The 13,764-nt window shown below is 47.7% G+C and overlaps 1 protein-coding gene across 1 annotated transcript in view; it reads left to right on the forward strand.

Annotated features, from left to right (window-relative positions):
* Positions 1-13,764, forward strand: part of MERTK (MER proto-oncogene, tyrosine kinase) — a 111,436-nt gene that overhangs the window by 18,599 nt on the left and 79,073 nt on the right. The window contains exon 2 of the mRNA XM_079941382.1: positions 3,780-4,200. Coding sequence (XP_079797508.1) covers positions 3,780-4,200 — 421 coding nt within the window. The remainder of the gene's footprint in view (positions 1-3,779; positions 4,201-13,764) is intronic.

Raw genomic sequence — 13,764 nt, forward strand, 5'->3', positions numbered from 1 at the left:
CTGTATCTCTCATTTTTCTCCTAGCACAGAAGCGCCACCCTGCAGCTAAACTGGTGTTCCCAAACTATGAGGGCCTCTTCCTTTCACTCCAGTTTTCCACCACCTCTGCCCCTTGAAACCCTGTCAACCCTCCCCTACCCCTCCTTTAATTCATGCCCTTACCTATTCATTCAACAAACCTATTTTGAGCACCTCCAAGGAACTGACTACAGTGTGGGGGACTTTCAGTCAACCCGGCAGGGGAGAAAGAATTGAATGAGAAATTACAGATATTACAAAGGGGAGGGTCCCAGCACCTGACCTGGGAGGTTTAACTAGACAGGGTGGCGGTGGGGAGATCAGGGAAAGCCTCCCACGAGCACACAGTTAGCTGTGTCCCCTCCCCCCTTTAACTCCTGGGACCCTCTGCTGCCTGTCTTCTGGGGCAAGTGCCTTTCCGTATCCCATTAGACAGTCACAGCAAATCTTAGACCTGGAGGTGCTGTTATATAAATATCTGTTGGCAATTCAATCATACTACCAGCTTCTGGCAAATGAAATTGTGGAGATCAGTTACCTTTTAAACCATCCATAGTGATTACGGGGTTTGACTGCTCCCCAGTTTCAGTGATGTCATCTGACTGGATGGCTTTGCCTTTAGTTCGTTCAGTGAGCAGCTCATAGTAAACTAACGCTTATACCCCAAACTATAACCAGAGGTTATCTTGCACGGTTGGGATTACAAAACAGGTTTCCATTTTATACTTTCTGTGCTCCCATAAATATCTGAACTTTTTACAACAGACTTGTGTTACCTTTATAATTAGAAATGCTCAATTTTTAAAAATATTTATTTATTTGGCTGCATCAGCTCTCAGTTGCGGCATGCGGGAACTTTCATTGTGGTGCGCGGGCTCTTCCCTGCAGCGTGCGGGGCTTCTCTCTAGTTGTGGCAGGTGGGCTCCAGAGTGTGCGGGCTCAGTAGTTGCAGCACATGGGCTCCCTAGTTGTGGCTCACGGGCTCCAGAGCGCACAGGCTTAGTTGCCCCACCGCATGTGGGATCTTAGTTCCCCAACCGGGGGTTGAACCTGTGTCCCCTGCATTGGAAGGCAGAGTCTTAACCACTGGAGCACCAGGGAAGTCCCAGGAATGTTCAGTGTTTTCAAGGAAATTAAACAAACCAAAGGAAGCATCATTTGTTTCTCCCGCTCTACTTTTTTGCCTTATACTTAACACACAAGAAAAAAAAAGTTATTTGGACAAAACCCCTGACTCCCCACCTCAAGAAATAGGAAAGACTGCAGGTAAGTTTGCCTCCAAGAGACAGAGGTGAACTGTAAGTGCTTTGAAGGCTGTAGAAAAAGAGTGTTCTGAGCAGGGTCTACAGGCATAAGATAAATAGCTAGAGCAGCCATTACTGCAGAGGGATCCCCAAATCAGACAAGATGGGGAGCATCCATTACTGCAGAAGGGACCCCCCAGATCAGAGAAGATGGGCTTCACCTCTTCCTACCATCCCTGTACATAAAGTTTGCCTGGCGTGGGGACGACAGGAGAGGCAGGGGCCCCTCTCTGCAGAATCACCCTGACGTCCACTCCTTGGAATAAATCATCACTCCCATCACAGCACACTAATCTGTCTGGACGACTGAGCTCAAGGCCAGCCAGCAGCCGGCCCACAAAGCCCTCCCCCAGAGCCTGCAGAGAACCCCTGCACTCCCAGAGCCCCTGAGACCTCAGCCTCAAGGACAAGCAATGAGCTCTCCCTCGTTTCTTATAGTGAAACCTCTTGTCCTCCAACCTGGCATTCACCCCGGTCGCAGTTCCCAAATGCAGCAACTGGGAGAGTTGACCTGGTCGGGGAGAGAGAGCTGGATGGAGAGGACTCCCTGGCAGGAGCCCCGGCCCTCCATTCAGGGATACGTGTGGTCCAGAGTGACCTGCAGGGAGGAAGCCAGAGGTATAAATTCTCAGATCCCCGCTTTTGCCCCCAAATCTGCTTGTACCTCCATTCACCCAATAAGTACTTAACTGAATCCTTATACTCAAAAAAATTTTTTTAAGATTTTTGTTTTTGATGTGAACCATTTCTCAAGTCTTTATTGAATTTGTTACAATATTGCTTCTGGTTTATGTTTTGGTTTTTTGGCCGCGAGGCATGTGGGATCTTAGTTTCCCGACCGGGAATCGAACCTGCAGCCCCTGCACTGGAAGGCGAAGTCTTAACCACTGGACCTCCAGGGAAGTCCCTATACTAAAAATTACTTGTTGTTTATCTGAAATTCAAGTTTAACTGGGTGTCTTTTGTTCTTGTTTGCTAAGTCTGCACCCCCTGCACACTCACACTCAGGAGCGCAGGAAGGTGTGAGGTCCTGAGCATGACAGGAGGCATGAGGTGCCTCTGTGTACCCCCGTCACTCACCCACAAGGTGCCAGCCTGTGTCTCTCCTCCCTGCCTGTCTCACCACCCGTGGTCAATGTATTTGAATAAATTGCAACTAGTATAGAATGTACGTTCCAAAAATGCCATTAAAACTAAAAGTACGGGCTTCCCTGGTGGCGCAGTGGTTGAGAGTCCGCCTGCCAATGCGGCGGATACGGGTTCGTGCCCCGGTCCGGGAAGATCCCACATGCCGCGGAGCGGCTGGGCCCGTGAGCCATGGCCGCTGAGCCTGCGCGTCCAGAGCCTGTGCTCCGCAACGGGAGAGACCACAACAGTGAGAGGCCCGCGTACCGCAAAAAAAAAAAAAACTAAAAGTACAACTGATGTGAGCCTATATTTTTAGAAATTCTTGTGGGTCAAATGAAATCAAAATATTTCCAGGCCTATTCCTGCAGGCAAGCATTTTGCTGGAAGCTCCAAGTCATTCTATAGCTGGTGACATAAGCACATGTTGATTTTTTTCCCCCATGCTTAGGGTGGGTCATGCTGAGGCACAAGAATTGTAAACTCGCCCCTTTGTGACCAGTAGCAGCCTTTGCAAGACTGTTGGCCAAGCATAGTCTTGTGACTGAGGAGACAGTAGGAAGGTGATCTCAGGCGCCATCACCTGCCTGCCATGCTGGTGAGATGGGTATGAGGGATTTGGAATGAGTCACGAATTTCAAAAACTGGTTGAGGGTCTTCCCTGGCGGCCCAGTGGTTAAGACTCCGTGCTTCCGATGCAAGGGGCATGGGCTCGATCCCTGGTTGGGGAGCTAAGATTCCACATGCCACGCAGCGCGGTGGCCAAAAAAAAAAAAAAAAAAAAAATGGGTGAAGTGGTCAAAAGATACAAACTTCCAGTTATAAAATAGGTAAGTCCTGGCAATGCAATGGAGTTAATGCTGACTGTAGTTAATAGTACTGTATTATATACTTAAACGTTGCTAAGAGGGTAGGTGTTAAAAGTTATCACAAGAAAAAAAAGTGTCTCACTATGTGTGGTGATGGATATTAAGTAGACTTATTGCAGCAATCATTTGGCAAAATATACAAGTATGGAATCACTGCATTGTACACCTGAAACAAATATGTTATATATATATATCTCAATTATGTCTCAATTTAAAAAAAGAAAAAATTTTGACGGGGGCATTATATTTCTTACGTATTCTTTAGAAAGAAGGAAGTAAGCGAATGAATGAACTTGTGAAAGAGAATATTCACACTATTCGTGTGTGTTAAATAAATTCCGCTCATGCTTTCTAAGGACATTCAGGATGCCCGTCACTCTCTCATCATGGCCTATTAAGTTGGGGACCTACTTGGAAAACTCCATTATTTAAAAGGCTAAAAATCCAATCTTCTGTTTTGTAGCTGTCGCTGAGGTGAGCGAAGAAACCAAGCCCAACCCGCTGTTCCCCAGATCTTTCCCGGGAAGCCTGCAGACTGACCACACACCATTTTCCTTTCCTCACACCAGTGGGTTCCAGCCCACCTCCACGTTTCCACCCATCCAGCCTGGAAGACCGCACACCGGAAATGCAGCCCTTCCCGGAGTGACCTCCGCCAGGTCCACGTCCCTACTGCCTCTTGCGTTTAATCACACGGTTGGCCACATAATACTTTCTGAACACAAAGATGTCAAGTTTAATTGCTCGATCAACATACCTAATATATACCAGGACAGTGCAACTATTTCTTGGTGGAAAGATGGGAAGGAATTGCTGGGGGCCCATCATGCAATTACTCAATTTTATCCAGATGATGAAGTTACAGCAATCATCGCTTCCTTCAGGTAAGTGTTCTTTCTTCCTTTCTTTTAAAATGTTGTTGTGGGGCTTCCCTGGTGGCGCAGTGGTTGGGAGTCCGCCTGCCGATGCAGGGGACGCGGGTTCGTGCCCTGGTCCGGGAGGATCCCACGTGCCGCAGAGCAGCTGGGCCCGTGGGCCGTGGCCGCTGGGCCTGCGCCTCCGGGGCCTGTGCTCCGCAGCGGGAGAGGCCACAGCGGTGAGAGGCCCACGTAACGCAAAAAAAAAAAAAAAGTTGTTGTTGTGCTTTTGCTGATTCAAAAGCAAAAGGCTTGTAAAGAAATAACAGCCTTCTGTTTTCTGTGTTAGCAACCCCACTGGTCCATTTAGAGGGTAGATTAATAGCTGATTGTATTGCTGATTTCTTTTCTATTGGCTTTTGGCCCTACTGGAACTCTTGGTGATCAAATGCTCTTCCCAGCTGGCCTGTAAGTCCTGTCAAGGCCTGCTGGACTCAAGAACTCTCCCAGCGAGTGAGAACAGTGTTCCTACCTGGCAGGAGGAGACATCTAACTCACCAGGTGGGCGTGGAACTTGTGAAACAAGGCAGCCCTCCACCCCTTTCGTTTGCCCTATCTCCTCTCCCTTCTCCCTCTCCCAGCACCCCCGGCGGCTGCAGATGTTGCCCTCCTGTTGGGGTAGGAAGGAGGCGGAAAGTGTGAAGTCTGGGGAATTGAGACAGATCTTCGGCCACGTGGCTCCCCATCTCAGCATTCCACTTTGTGTCGGCAGGGGCAGGCCCAGTGAGTTGGAGGGGGTGACACGGATAAGCCAGGCCAGGACATAAATGTGGAATAATCCATCGTCCCAAGGGTTGAGTCCTCCTACCGCAGATACTGGAGACAGTGAGACAGCTGCTTCTCTTCTCACCGTCCCTTTTCATTCTCTACTCTTTCCTCTTAGCCAGGAGGGGTTTTGTTTGTTTGTGTTTATATCAGGACTTCCTGGCATGTACAGTTTTAGAATTAGGTGGACTGTGGTCACTGAAGTTTCTAAATGAATTCGGAGCAGCGTTGACTCAGGAGGCTTTTCTCTGGGATTCCTCCACTCCGAGTGGAGTCCTCTTTGATCTGCTGTGTTTTTACTTTCTCCAACCTGATGTTTGGGCCTCTTCCAGACTGTGTCATGTCTTCTGGTGAATCATTGTGTGTTTCCTTTTCAGAAAACCACCTCGGGGTTACCATAGACCTGATGACTCCAGTTAGAGTTTAGCGTGTCAACACATTCATAAGATGACCCCCTTTTTAGCATTTTCCAAGTTATCTTGGTCATCATCAAGGAAAGAAAACGATTTCCGCATTTCCCGTTGGTCGGTTTAACCTCTGGCTGGGTCTCTCGCGCTGCCATTCTCCGCCAGTGTCAAGACTCGGGTGTCTTGCCCATGGCTATATTTTTTTCTCCATCAACTACAAAACACAGATGTTTTTCCATTATGTAGACACAGCTTCTGATGGGAGAATTAAAATCACCATTTCATAATGAATGAGGTTTAAAGGCTTATAGAAACCAAAACTGGCACATTCGTCTCACCCGGGGTCATTTAGGAGGAAAGCACAGCCTTGCTCTCTGGGCTGCAAGTCCCAAGTGGGGGTCCTGCCACCGGCCCCCATGAGACCGTGGGTGAGCCGCTGCATCTTCCCTGGTCTTCTTGCCAAGGAGATGGGTTTGGACCGCCTGACTGGCAGCTCTAGGTGTGCTCTAAGGGGCCATTAGATAGTCAAAAGATTTGGAGAGTTTTTAAACTTAGACGGTGTCTTATTCTGAGCTGATGTTTTTAGAGTTCAGAAGGTGACTGGGTGATATTTTGAGAACTTTAGAGAAGAATGTATACTTTTGCATGTATTCGGCTGAACTCTCATAAACTCATTTGGAAGAGAAAAAAATCTTATGTGACCTCCCAACTAAGCAAATTCCGTGATCAGAATTCTTGCAAAGGATGGACACTCAGCTGAATTGAGTAATATCTGGAACAGCAGTAAGTCCACCATCAGGATATTCTTCAACTTGATTAAAGTAATGTACAGGCAGCACTGTAGCTGTGGGTGATTCAGTGAAGTAAATTACAGTGACTTGATCAAGATTATCAATATTTGTGTCATTTCTTCCCAAGAGAGAAGGATGTTGGAGACCCTAATTTGATGTCTTTTATATGAGGACCCTGAGGTCCTTAAGAGTAGGGTGTCTTGCTCAGGATCACTAGGTAGTAAGCTGGTCATCCTTAACCAGGGGGCCTGATATGCACACCTGCAGTATCCTCTCTTCTCAAATCTTCACGGGCCCTGAGGAAATCCACTCTGGTTCCCAGAAACAGTGAAGAGTTAAACACTAGTTCTAGGTTTTCAATAGATGCCATTTTATCAGGAATTCGTTAGCCTGCAACTTTGCTGGAGTTGCCACTAACAGGACCGGCATGGACCACATTTATTTAAGGGAATGTGCAAAAGATAGATGTCCGTATATAGGCAGGGGTCAGAGGAACTATAAAGAAAAACACAAAGTATTTTAAGTTAGATCACGGAACCATTTTTCTATAAGGTTATTATAATAAAAAAGGACAGAATGGACATGAATTTTGAAATGATTAGGTCTCCGGATCGGGGAGTCCACAGTTTGCACCTGCACTTGTGCTTTAAATACGAAGCAGCTGTGAGTCGCTGAAGCCTGGCAGATTGTGGATGCTGCATTTAACTCTCTTAGCCTGATATTGGTTCATGTTTTCTCTTTCATATCATGCAGACCCTTGGCTTTTGCCCACCCCACACTTAAACTCCCAAACCCCTCATTCTAAACATTAGGATTAGTCACGCTTCTGGTCTTTCATCCTAAAACAAAACCTGTCCTGGTTGAAGGTGTAGTTTAAGAGGCGTGCAGATTTAAAGCACTGGAACTTTCATCTGTTATTACTTCCACTCTCTCACAGTGGCCATCATAGTGCTTTCCTTTCCAAAGGAAGGAAAGAATGGGATAAGTAATTTACACTAAGGAAAGCTTGAACATTGACTGGTGACATCATTTTGGACACAAGGAATAGAGATTTTGTTTTCAAATCACAACACAGGCAACCGCCCACTAGTTATAAAATCAGCCAGCCTTGCCCTGAACGTCTGGGCATTGAGACACGAAGGACAGACCTGGTCCCTGTCCTTCTGCTTGTGAACAGAATGGAGGGGAAGGAAGACTCAAATGTCAAGTGCAGAAGCGCTAAGGTGGTGGTGATGTGTTTAAGGTAGTGTTGCCATCAGATTTTAAATTTGGCCTTTAGGGGAGGAGGGCCCTGCATCAGGACCAAGGGAAGGACACTTCTGCTGCTCAGGGGGGACCACATCTTGTAGTCAACCCTCAGTTTATTGAAACTAGGTGTGGGAGGGTGGGAATGATAGGAGGAGCTCACAGGCATTTCAGCATGAGTCCCATGTACCCTGGAAAGCTTAAAGGAGATTTGTTTTGGCATCATGCGTGAGAGTATCCCCAGAAGATTTCTGAAACTACTTGGTCTTAGCTCCTCTATATGTGCATTTTTTAAGTTATTTTAATAGTTACATATGTATTTTGTTTTCATAGTTGTATGTATTTTGTTAAATACTTGGAAGATACCAAACAAGTACAGAGAAGGAAACTATGGCCCACAACCCCAAGAAACCTTTTCCAAGCATATAGAACTCTAAGATGCTTGAAATCAAATTAGTATTTTATTACATAGATGTATGTCTTATTTCATGCACTTATCATTGTAGGATGAACATTTACCTATATTGCTAAAAGTCTTCAAAATATTTTAATATTTAATATTATTTATATTTAATTATTATTTAATATTTTTAATATTTAATATTTTAATGCCACTGTAACTTGCTATTGTAAAACAGATTCATGTATAGAGAGTGCAAATGAAATTATAAAGGGAAAACCTTAAAAATTATTTTCAAAATGCCAAGGTTGGTGGCATACACAAGGGAAGAAGTAACTGATGTGGGACTTCAAATCCAGATGCCCTCTTGAGCTGGGTCTGTCCTGTGCTAACAGTTCACGTTTCACTTAGTTGTCTATTATTATTGATAGAGTCGAGTCATCTTTCATTCATGGGTGTAGGAAGCATTCAGTGTCTGCTAGTAGGTTGGAGTATTCTTAACTGATAGTTTGGTGATGAATACTGAAAATCCACACCAGCCTCCCTACTTACCCCCCACCACCCCGTGCATGGTACATCACTTGAAAGCAGTTGCTAGACTGTGGGACTTAGGTCACCAGGCTGAGCATCCCCCTTGACACTCCAACCAGTATCCCGCCCCATCTACACCTGTTATCAGCTCGTCCAGCCCCAGGACCCTCCTTAGCCAAGAGCTTCCCGTGAAGTCTCTAAAGGACGGTGTAATTTGTGGGACGTAGCTCAAAAATCTGGTATGGGGTGTAGAAAGCTCTCTCGCTTTGGTGGAAACACTCCCTCATCAGGAAGGCACCAGCCTTGAGATCAGAAGACTTGGGGAGACTCACCCTCAAGCAAAAACAGAAGCTGATGTTCCTGTAAACTGACAGGCCCAGCACATTTAGTTATTGGGTGATTTATGGAGGAGGGAAGGTATTTGATGTTTGTTTTCTTTGTAGTCTAGGTATTCCCAGTACTCTTTAAATTCTGGCATCCTTCCCAGTAGCTAAAGCTAGAAGGATTTTACTTTCTTCCTACATTTTCTTGGTAAACATGTTAAGTAGGTAGTTTGGGTCCCTGCGGGCTCCTGGCGCCTGAGACGCTTGTGTTGGCGGCGCCCCCGCAGGCGCTGTGTGCCGAGACCCTTGCCACAGGCGGGGCGGGGTGCGGGTGTGCATCTGCCTGGTACCATTGCTGGCTGTTCTTTACCCCAAAATGGAATCGTGCATGAGAAATCAGCCAAACATCTAGAAAGTAAGAACCTAATTTGTTGAGCCAAACCATCAGCTGGAAAAGTTATTTTTAGCCATTGATCCCTGAGACTTTTGGACTTGCTTTATATTCAGACTTCCTTTCAGCTCAGGTTTTGTCCAAGATCCCTGAACTCGGGTGATCCATGGAATGCTGTCAGCACCGTTTGAACGACGGCAGAGGGTAAAACAGGATGCTTAGCAGTGGATCGTCTTTGTATTTCTTTTAAAAGTTTTTCTTTCCATTTTTCATGGCTTTTTTTTTTATTATGGTAACATACACATAACATAAAACTTACCATTTTAGGGCTTCTCTGGTGGCGCAGTGGTTGAGAGTCCGCCTGCCGATGCAGGGGACACGGGTTCGTGCCCCGGTCCGGGAAGATCCCACGTGCCGCGGAGCGGCTGGGCCCATGAGCCATGGCTGCTGAGCCTGCGTGTCCGGAGCCTGTGCTCCGCAGCAGGAGAGGCCACAACAGTGAGAGGCCCGCGTACCGCAAAAAAAACAAAACAAAAACAACTTACCATTTTAACCCTTTTTGAATATCCAAGTCAGTGACCTTGAGTACATTCACGACGTCATGCCACTGTCACCACCATCCATCTCCAGAGCTCTTTCATCATCTCAAACTGAAACTCCATACCCGTGAAACACTAACTCCCCACTCCCCCTCCCCTCCAGCCCTCGGTAACCTCTATTCCACATTCTTTCCCTGTGAATTTGACTACTCTAGGCATTCATCCAATATTGGTCCTTTTTTATATGTCTTCTAAGAAGGCTTGAGAGCTTAGGTACTCCTTGCGAGCCATTTCTGAGCAGGCCAGCCTAGTTGTAATAGGTCTGAGGGCCAGAGAGATGCTGTGTGTCCTTGTAGGATGCCCTGGGGCTACGTCAGCTGAGGGGATGCTGGTGTGATGGGCTTTTTTTTTGCAGCTGCTGTCCCACCGCCATGGCTCTCTCCAGGTGGTTCCTGTCTAGACACTGTGGCAGAATCTGTGGTTTCTTTGGTCTTCCCCTGTTCAGATGTTTGACCAAAAGCTGATGGAATTCTTATACTTTTTTTTTTAAGTGCCTGCACACGGTAAAGTAGTCTAACTGTCCAAAAGTTATCTCTTGCATTCCAGCCCCCTTGCTCTTTCCCAGTGGGGAGCTGAGGTGACCCGTTTACTGGGTAGCTTTCCAGAGATATTCAGTCCATGAGTCGTGTGTGTGTGTATGTGTACGTGTGGTGTGTGTGCATGCCTGTGCCAGGCCCCAGCATGGTGTGTTAATCTAGTAGGGTACTACTCATAGCTGTGGTTAAATCAGTACCCAGAGTTCACAATTTTTGTGGCTATGGAAATGCTATTTTCAGCCAAATCATGTAGTCAACTGTAATTACATCGTACTTGTTATAGAGCTTTTTGATTTTCCTGAATTTAATAGTTTCCTTGCCTGTTGGTTCACTGAATTGTCTAAGTTTCAATCGCTCTTTCTCCCCCCACGTTTTAAAGGAAAATAATGCACCGCCTCTCAAAATGACCAGATTCTCAGGACTGGTGTTTTTCCTTGGAGGCGCCAGTCCTGGAGCTGTCCCTTTTCCTCCAGCCCAGACACGTTGCCCTCCAGGTCTGGGGTCTGTGGCTGAGTCAACTTTGCTTTCATTTTGGGGAGCCTCGTTCCTGCTGACTTCCAGCATCTGTTCCCTGGAGCCCAGCTCCCCCTCTTCCTGGCTTTACCCCGTCACCTTGGCCTGGAGCCCAGCCTCTACTCACTTGCTGGGCCCTCACGTGTCTGAAAATGCCAAGTTTTTCCCACCTCCACCTTGAGGTAGTTTGGCCAGATACAGAATTTTAAAGGAAAATAATTTCCTGTTGTCATCTTGAAATCATTGCTCCGTTTCCTTTTCGCTCTCAGAGTTGTTCTTGAGAAGCATGACACGTTTCTGATTCACTCGTAAATCACCTGCTTTTCTTTTCTCTGGAAGCTTCTGGGGGGTCTCCACTTTGTCTTAGAGGTGTGACATTGCCTGGTGAAGCCCCTTGGTGGGTCTTGTCTCTCTTGCTGTGCTGCCCACCTAGGTGTCAGGTGAGGGAAGACCCATATCGCCAGTTCTGGACATTTTCCTGAATGACGCCTCCCTCCTCCCCTTTCTGTGTTCTTTCTGGAACTCCTTACTCAGTCATCGTCCGAATGCCTAGGTTGCTATTCTGAGCTCAGAGCCTTTCCTGCTGTTTCTGCGGGGGAGAGGGAGGAGATTGGGGACCAGTCGCCCATCTCCAGTCCCACCCCCCCACACTGCCATCATCCTGGGAGCCTTTACGTGATGTCTAGAAAGCAACAAGAGAATGATTTGTGAAAAACGTTTCCTGTGCTATAGGTAAGATGGATCTGGACTTGCTAATTAACGCAGACACGTTGTCCTTTTCACCCAGTGACGCTAGATCCTGCCTGACGCGAATGAGTAAAGACCAAGTTTTGATCACGTTCCCTTTGCATTCTCGTGCTTTACTCCTAGTCTGAATTTTCCTTGCTGGTTAGTTGAAGGTACTCCTGGACTTTTTTGTGTGGTCTGATTTCTGCTGCCGAAGGTTATTTGTGCCTGCTGGCTTCTTGGGTTCCCGGAGTGCTGACCATACCTGGGCTGGGTGCGGTCCCCCTGGGGATGTGCCCTGCCTCCCTCTCTGGCCTTCACTTCCTCTCCGGTCCCTGGCTCACTGAGTCACGCAGCAAGCCTGCTACAGCACTGGGGTCCCAGGCCGTGAGCCAGAGCCCAGTTTTCCGAGGGCGTAGGTGTCCTCAGCCTGTCAGATCTCATCGTCTGCCGCAGCCAGCCCCTCCCTGAGTCTTGCCTCAAGAAAATGTTGCTTCTTGTAAAGTGATGAGTAGAAAGGATCCTCTCTTCAGTAGCCGTAACCTTGGTTTCCCTTGGAACTGCTAAGACTAGACAGGTCAGCCGCGGAGAATCTGCAGGAGCTGCTGAAAGCCACGTCGTACCATCCAGCCTCTGGGTGTTACCCACGATGGGCAGCGCATCGTCCTAGACGCCTGCTCCCCTCCCGCTTTCTTCAGCCCCTTCCTGTCACCTTGATATCCTGGCAGATTCTAGGGGAAGCGTCAGCTAGCCCGTTATTTGGAGATATTTGTCCTGTGAGGTCTCTTTCCGTCTTCTCCTGGTGACCTCTAAGCATTGTGACATTCAGCTCCTGCCCTAAAGCATGGAGAGACCGGCCTTTCCTTGACCCCTGCATCCTCCCCAAGTCCAACAGTCATTCATCAGGTGCCTTCCAGAATTATATCGCTCCTACATAGGAATGAGGGGAGAGGGGAAGACAGAGTATTCCCAGTCAATGGGGCACTGCTTAGATTGGCACATCAGGAAATGCAGGGGACAGGGGACCGTCACACTGCTGGATCCTGAGACCGTTAAGGAGATGATGCTAACCCAAGCAGCTCTGGCCCTCGTAGTTCTGACTCATGCCGTTCTTTTTTTTTTTTTGGTACGCGGGCCTCTCACTGTTGTGGCCTCTGCCGTTGCGGAGCACAGGCTCCGGACGCGCAGGCTCAGCGGCCATGGCTCACGGGCCCAGCCGCTCCGCGGCATGTGGGATCTTCCCGGACCAGGGCACGAACCTGTGTCCCCTGCATCGCAGGCAGACCCCCAACCACTGCGCCACCAGGGAAGCCCCCTGATGCCGTTCTTCATGTGTACCTTCGTTACTCTGTTTATCATAGGCTAATAGGGGTCTGCAGAATAGTGTTGGGAGAAGCGGTATTTACCAGTGTCCAGTGTTTGTTCTGAAAACCGTGGCTTCTAGAGGCCGGGGACCCTTCACTGCCGCCTGTCAGCTCCTGGTGGTGACTGTGCTGTGTTAATAACCCTGGCAGCTGCCCCTTCTGACCTTGCCAGCTTCCTGGTCTCTTTTAAGCCTTAAGCCGTAGCCCTTGACAGGTTGAGGACAGATTTTATTTTGCTTTGGGATAAACTAGTTATATCGGGGAACAAGCTGCTAGGAAGGCAGGTGGACCCCTCCACGTTTTTCTTCTTTTTTCTTTTTCCTTCATTCACAGTCTTCTGGGTTGTGTCTGATGGGCAGAGAAGAAATCAGTGCTTGGGGCTAATAAAGGCATCCTCTGTAGGAGAGCATCTGAGAGCATTTCAAAGTGTGCCTCATTGTCTCACCCCTTCCCACCCCGGCTAAGAGCGGGTTTCACGTCTGTGGTGTAACTCCCTGTTTGTAAACACATTGGGAAATTGGCAAGCAGGACTCTGAACCTCTTAGAGCCAAGGCTGCCTGTTTATATAAGATATCTTATGTTCATCCTGTAATAAGAGGGAAACGAAAGGAAGGCAATTGATAATTAAATAATATGAATGTGAATATGTAAATGCTGGGTGTGACCACACCAGGAGAGATTATAATAAAGTCCACAGTGACTTGCCCCCAGGCACATGGCAGCTGCAGACGGAGCAGTGCTGTCGATGATCCATCTTCCAGACGATGACTGAGTCACAGCCAAGTTCCAAACAGGACAAAGGGATACTGGCCCTCCATTTTCACGGTCCTGGGAAATGACATGGATATTAACACCAGGCAAAATACTTTGTGTGTGTGTACAGTGAGATTAGGTTCTAGTCTCAGAAGGTCATTTGGGGGCTTCCCTGGTGGCGCTGTGG

Source organism: Stenella coeruleoalba (assembly GCF_951394435.1).
Source record: "Stenella coeruleoalba genome assembly, chromosome: 13".
In the NCBI taxonomy this organism is placed as follows: domain Eukaryota; kingdom Metazoa; phylum Chordata; class Mammalia; order Artiodactyla; family Delphinidae; genus Stenella; species Stenella coeruleoalba.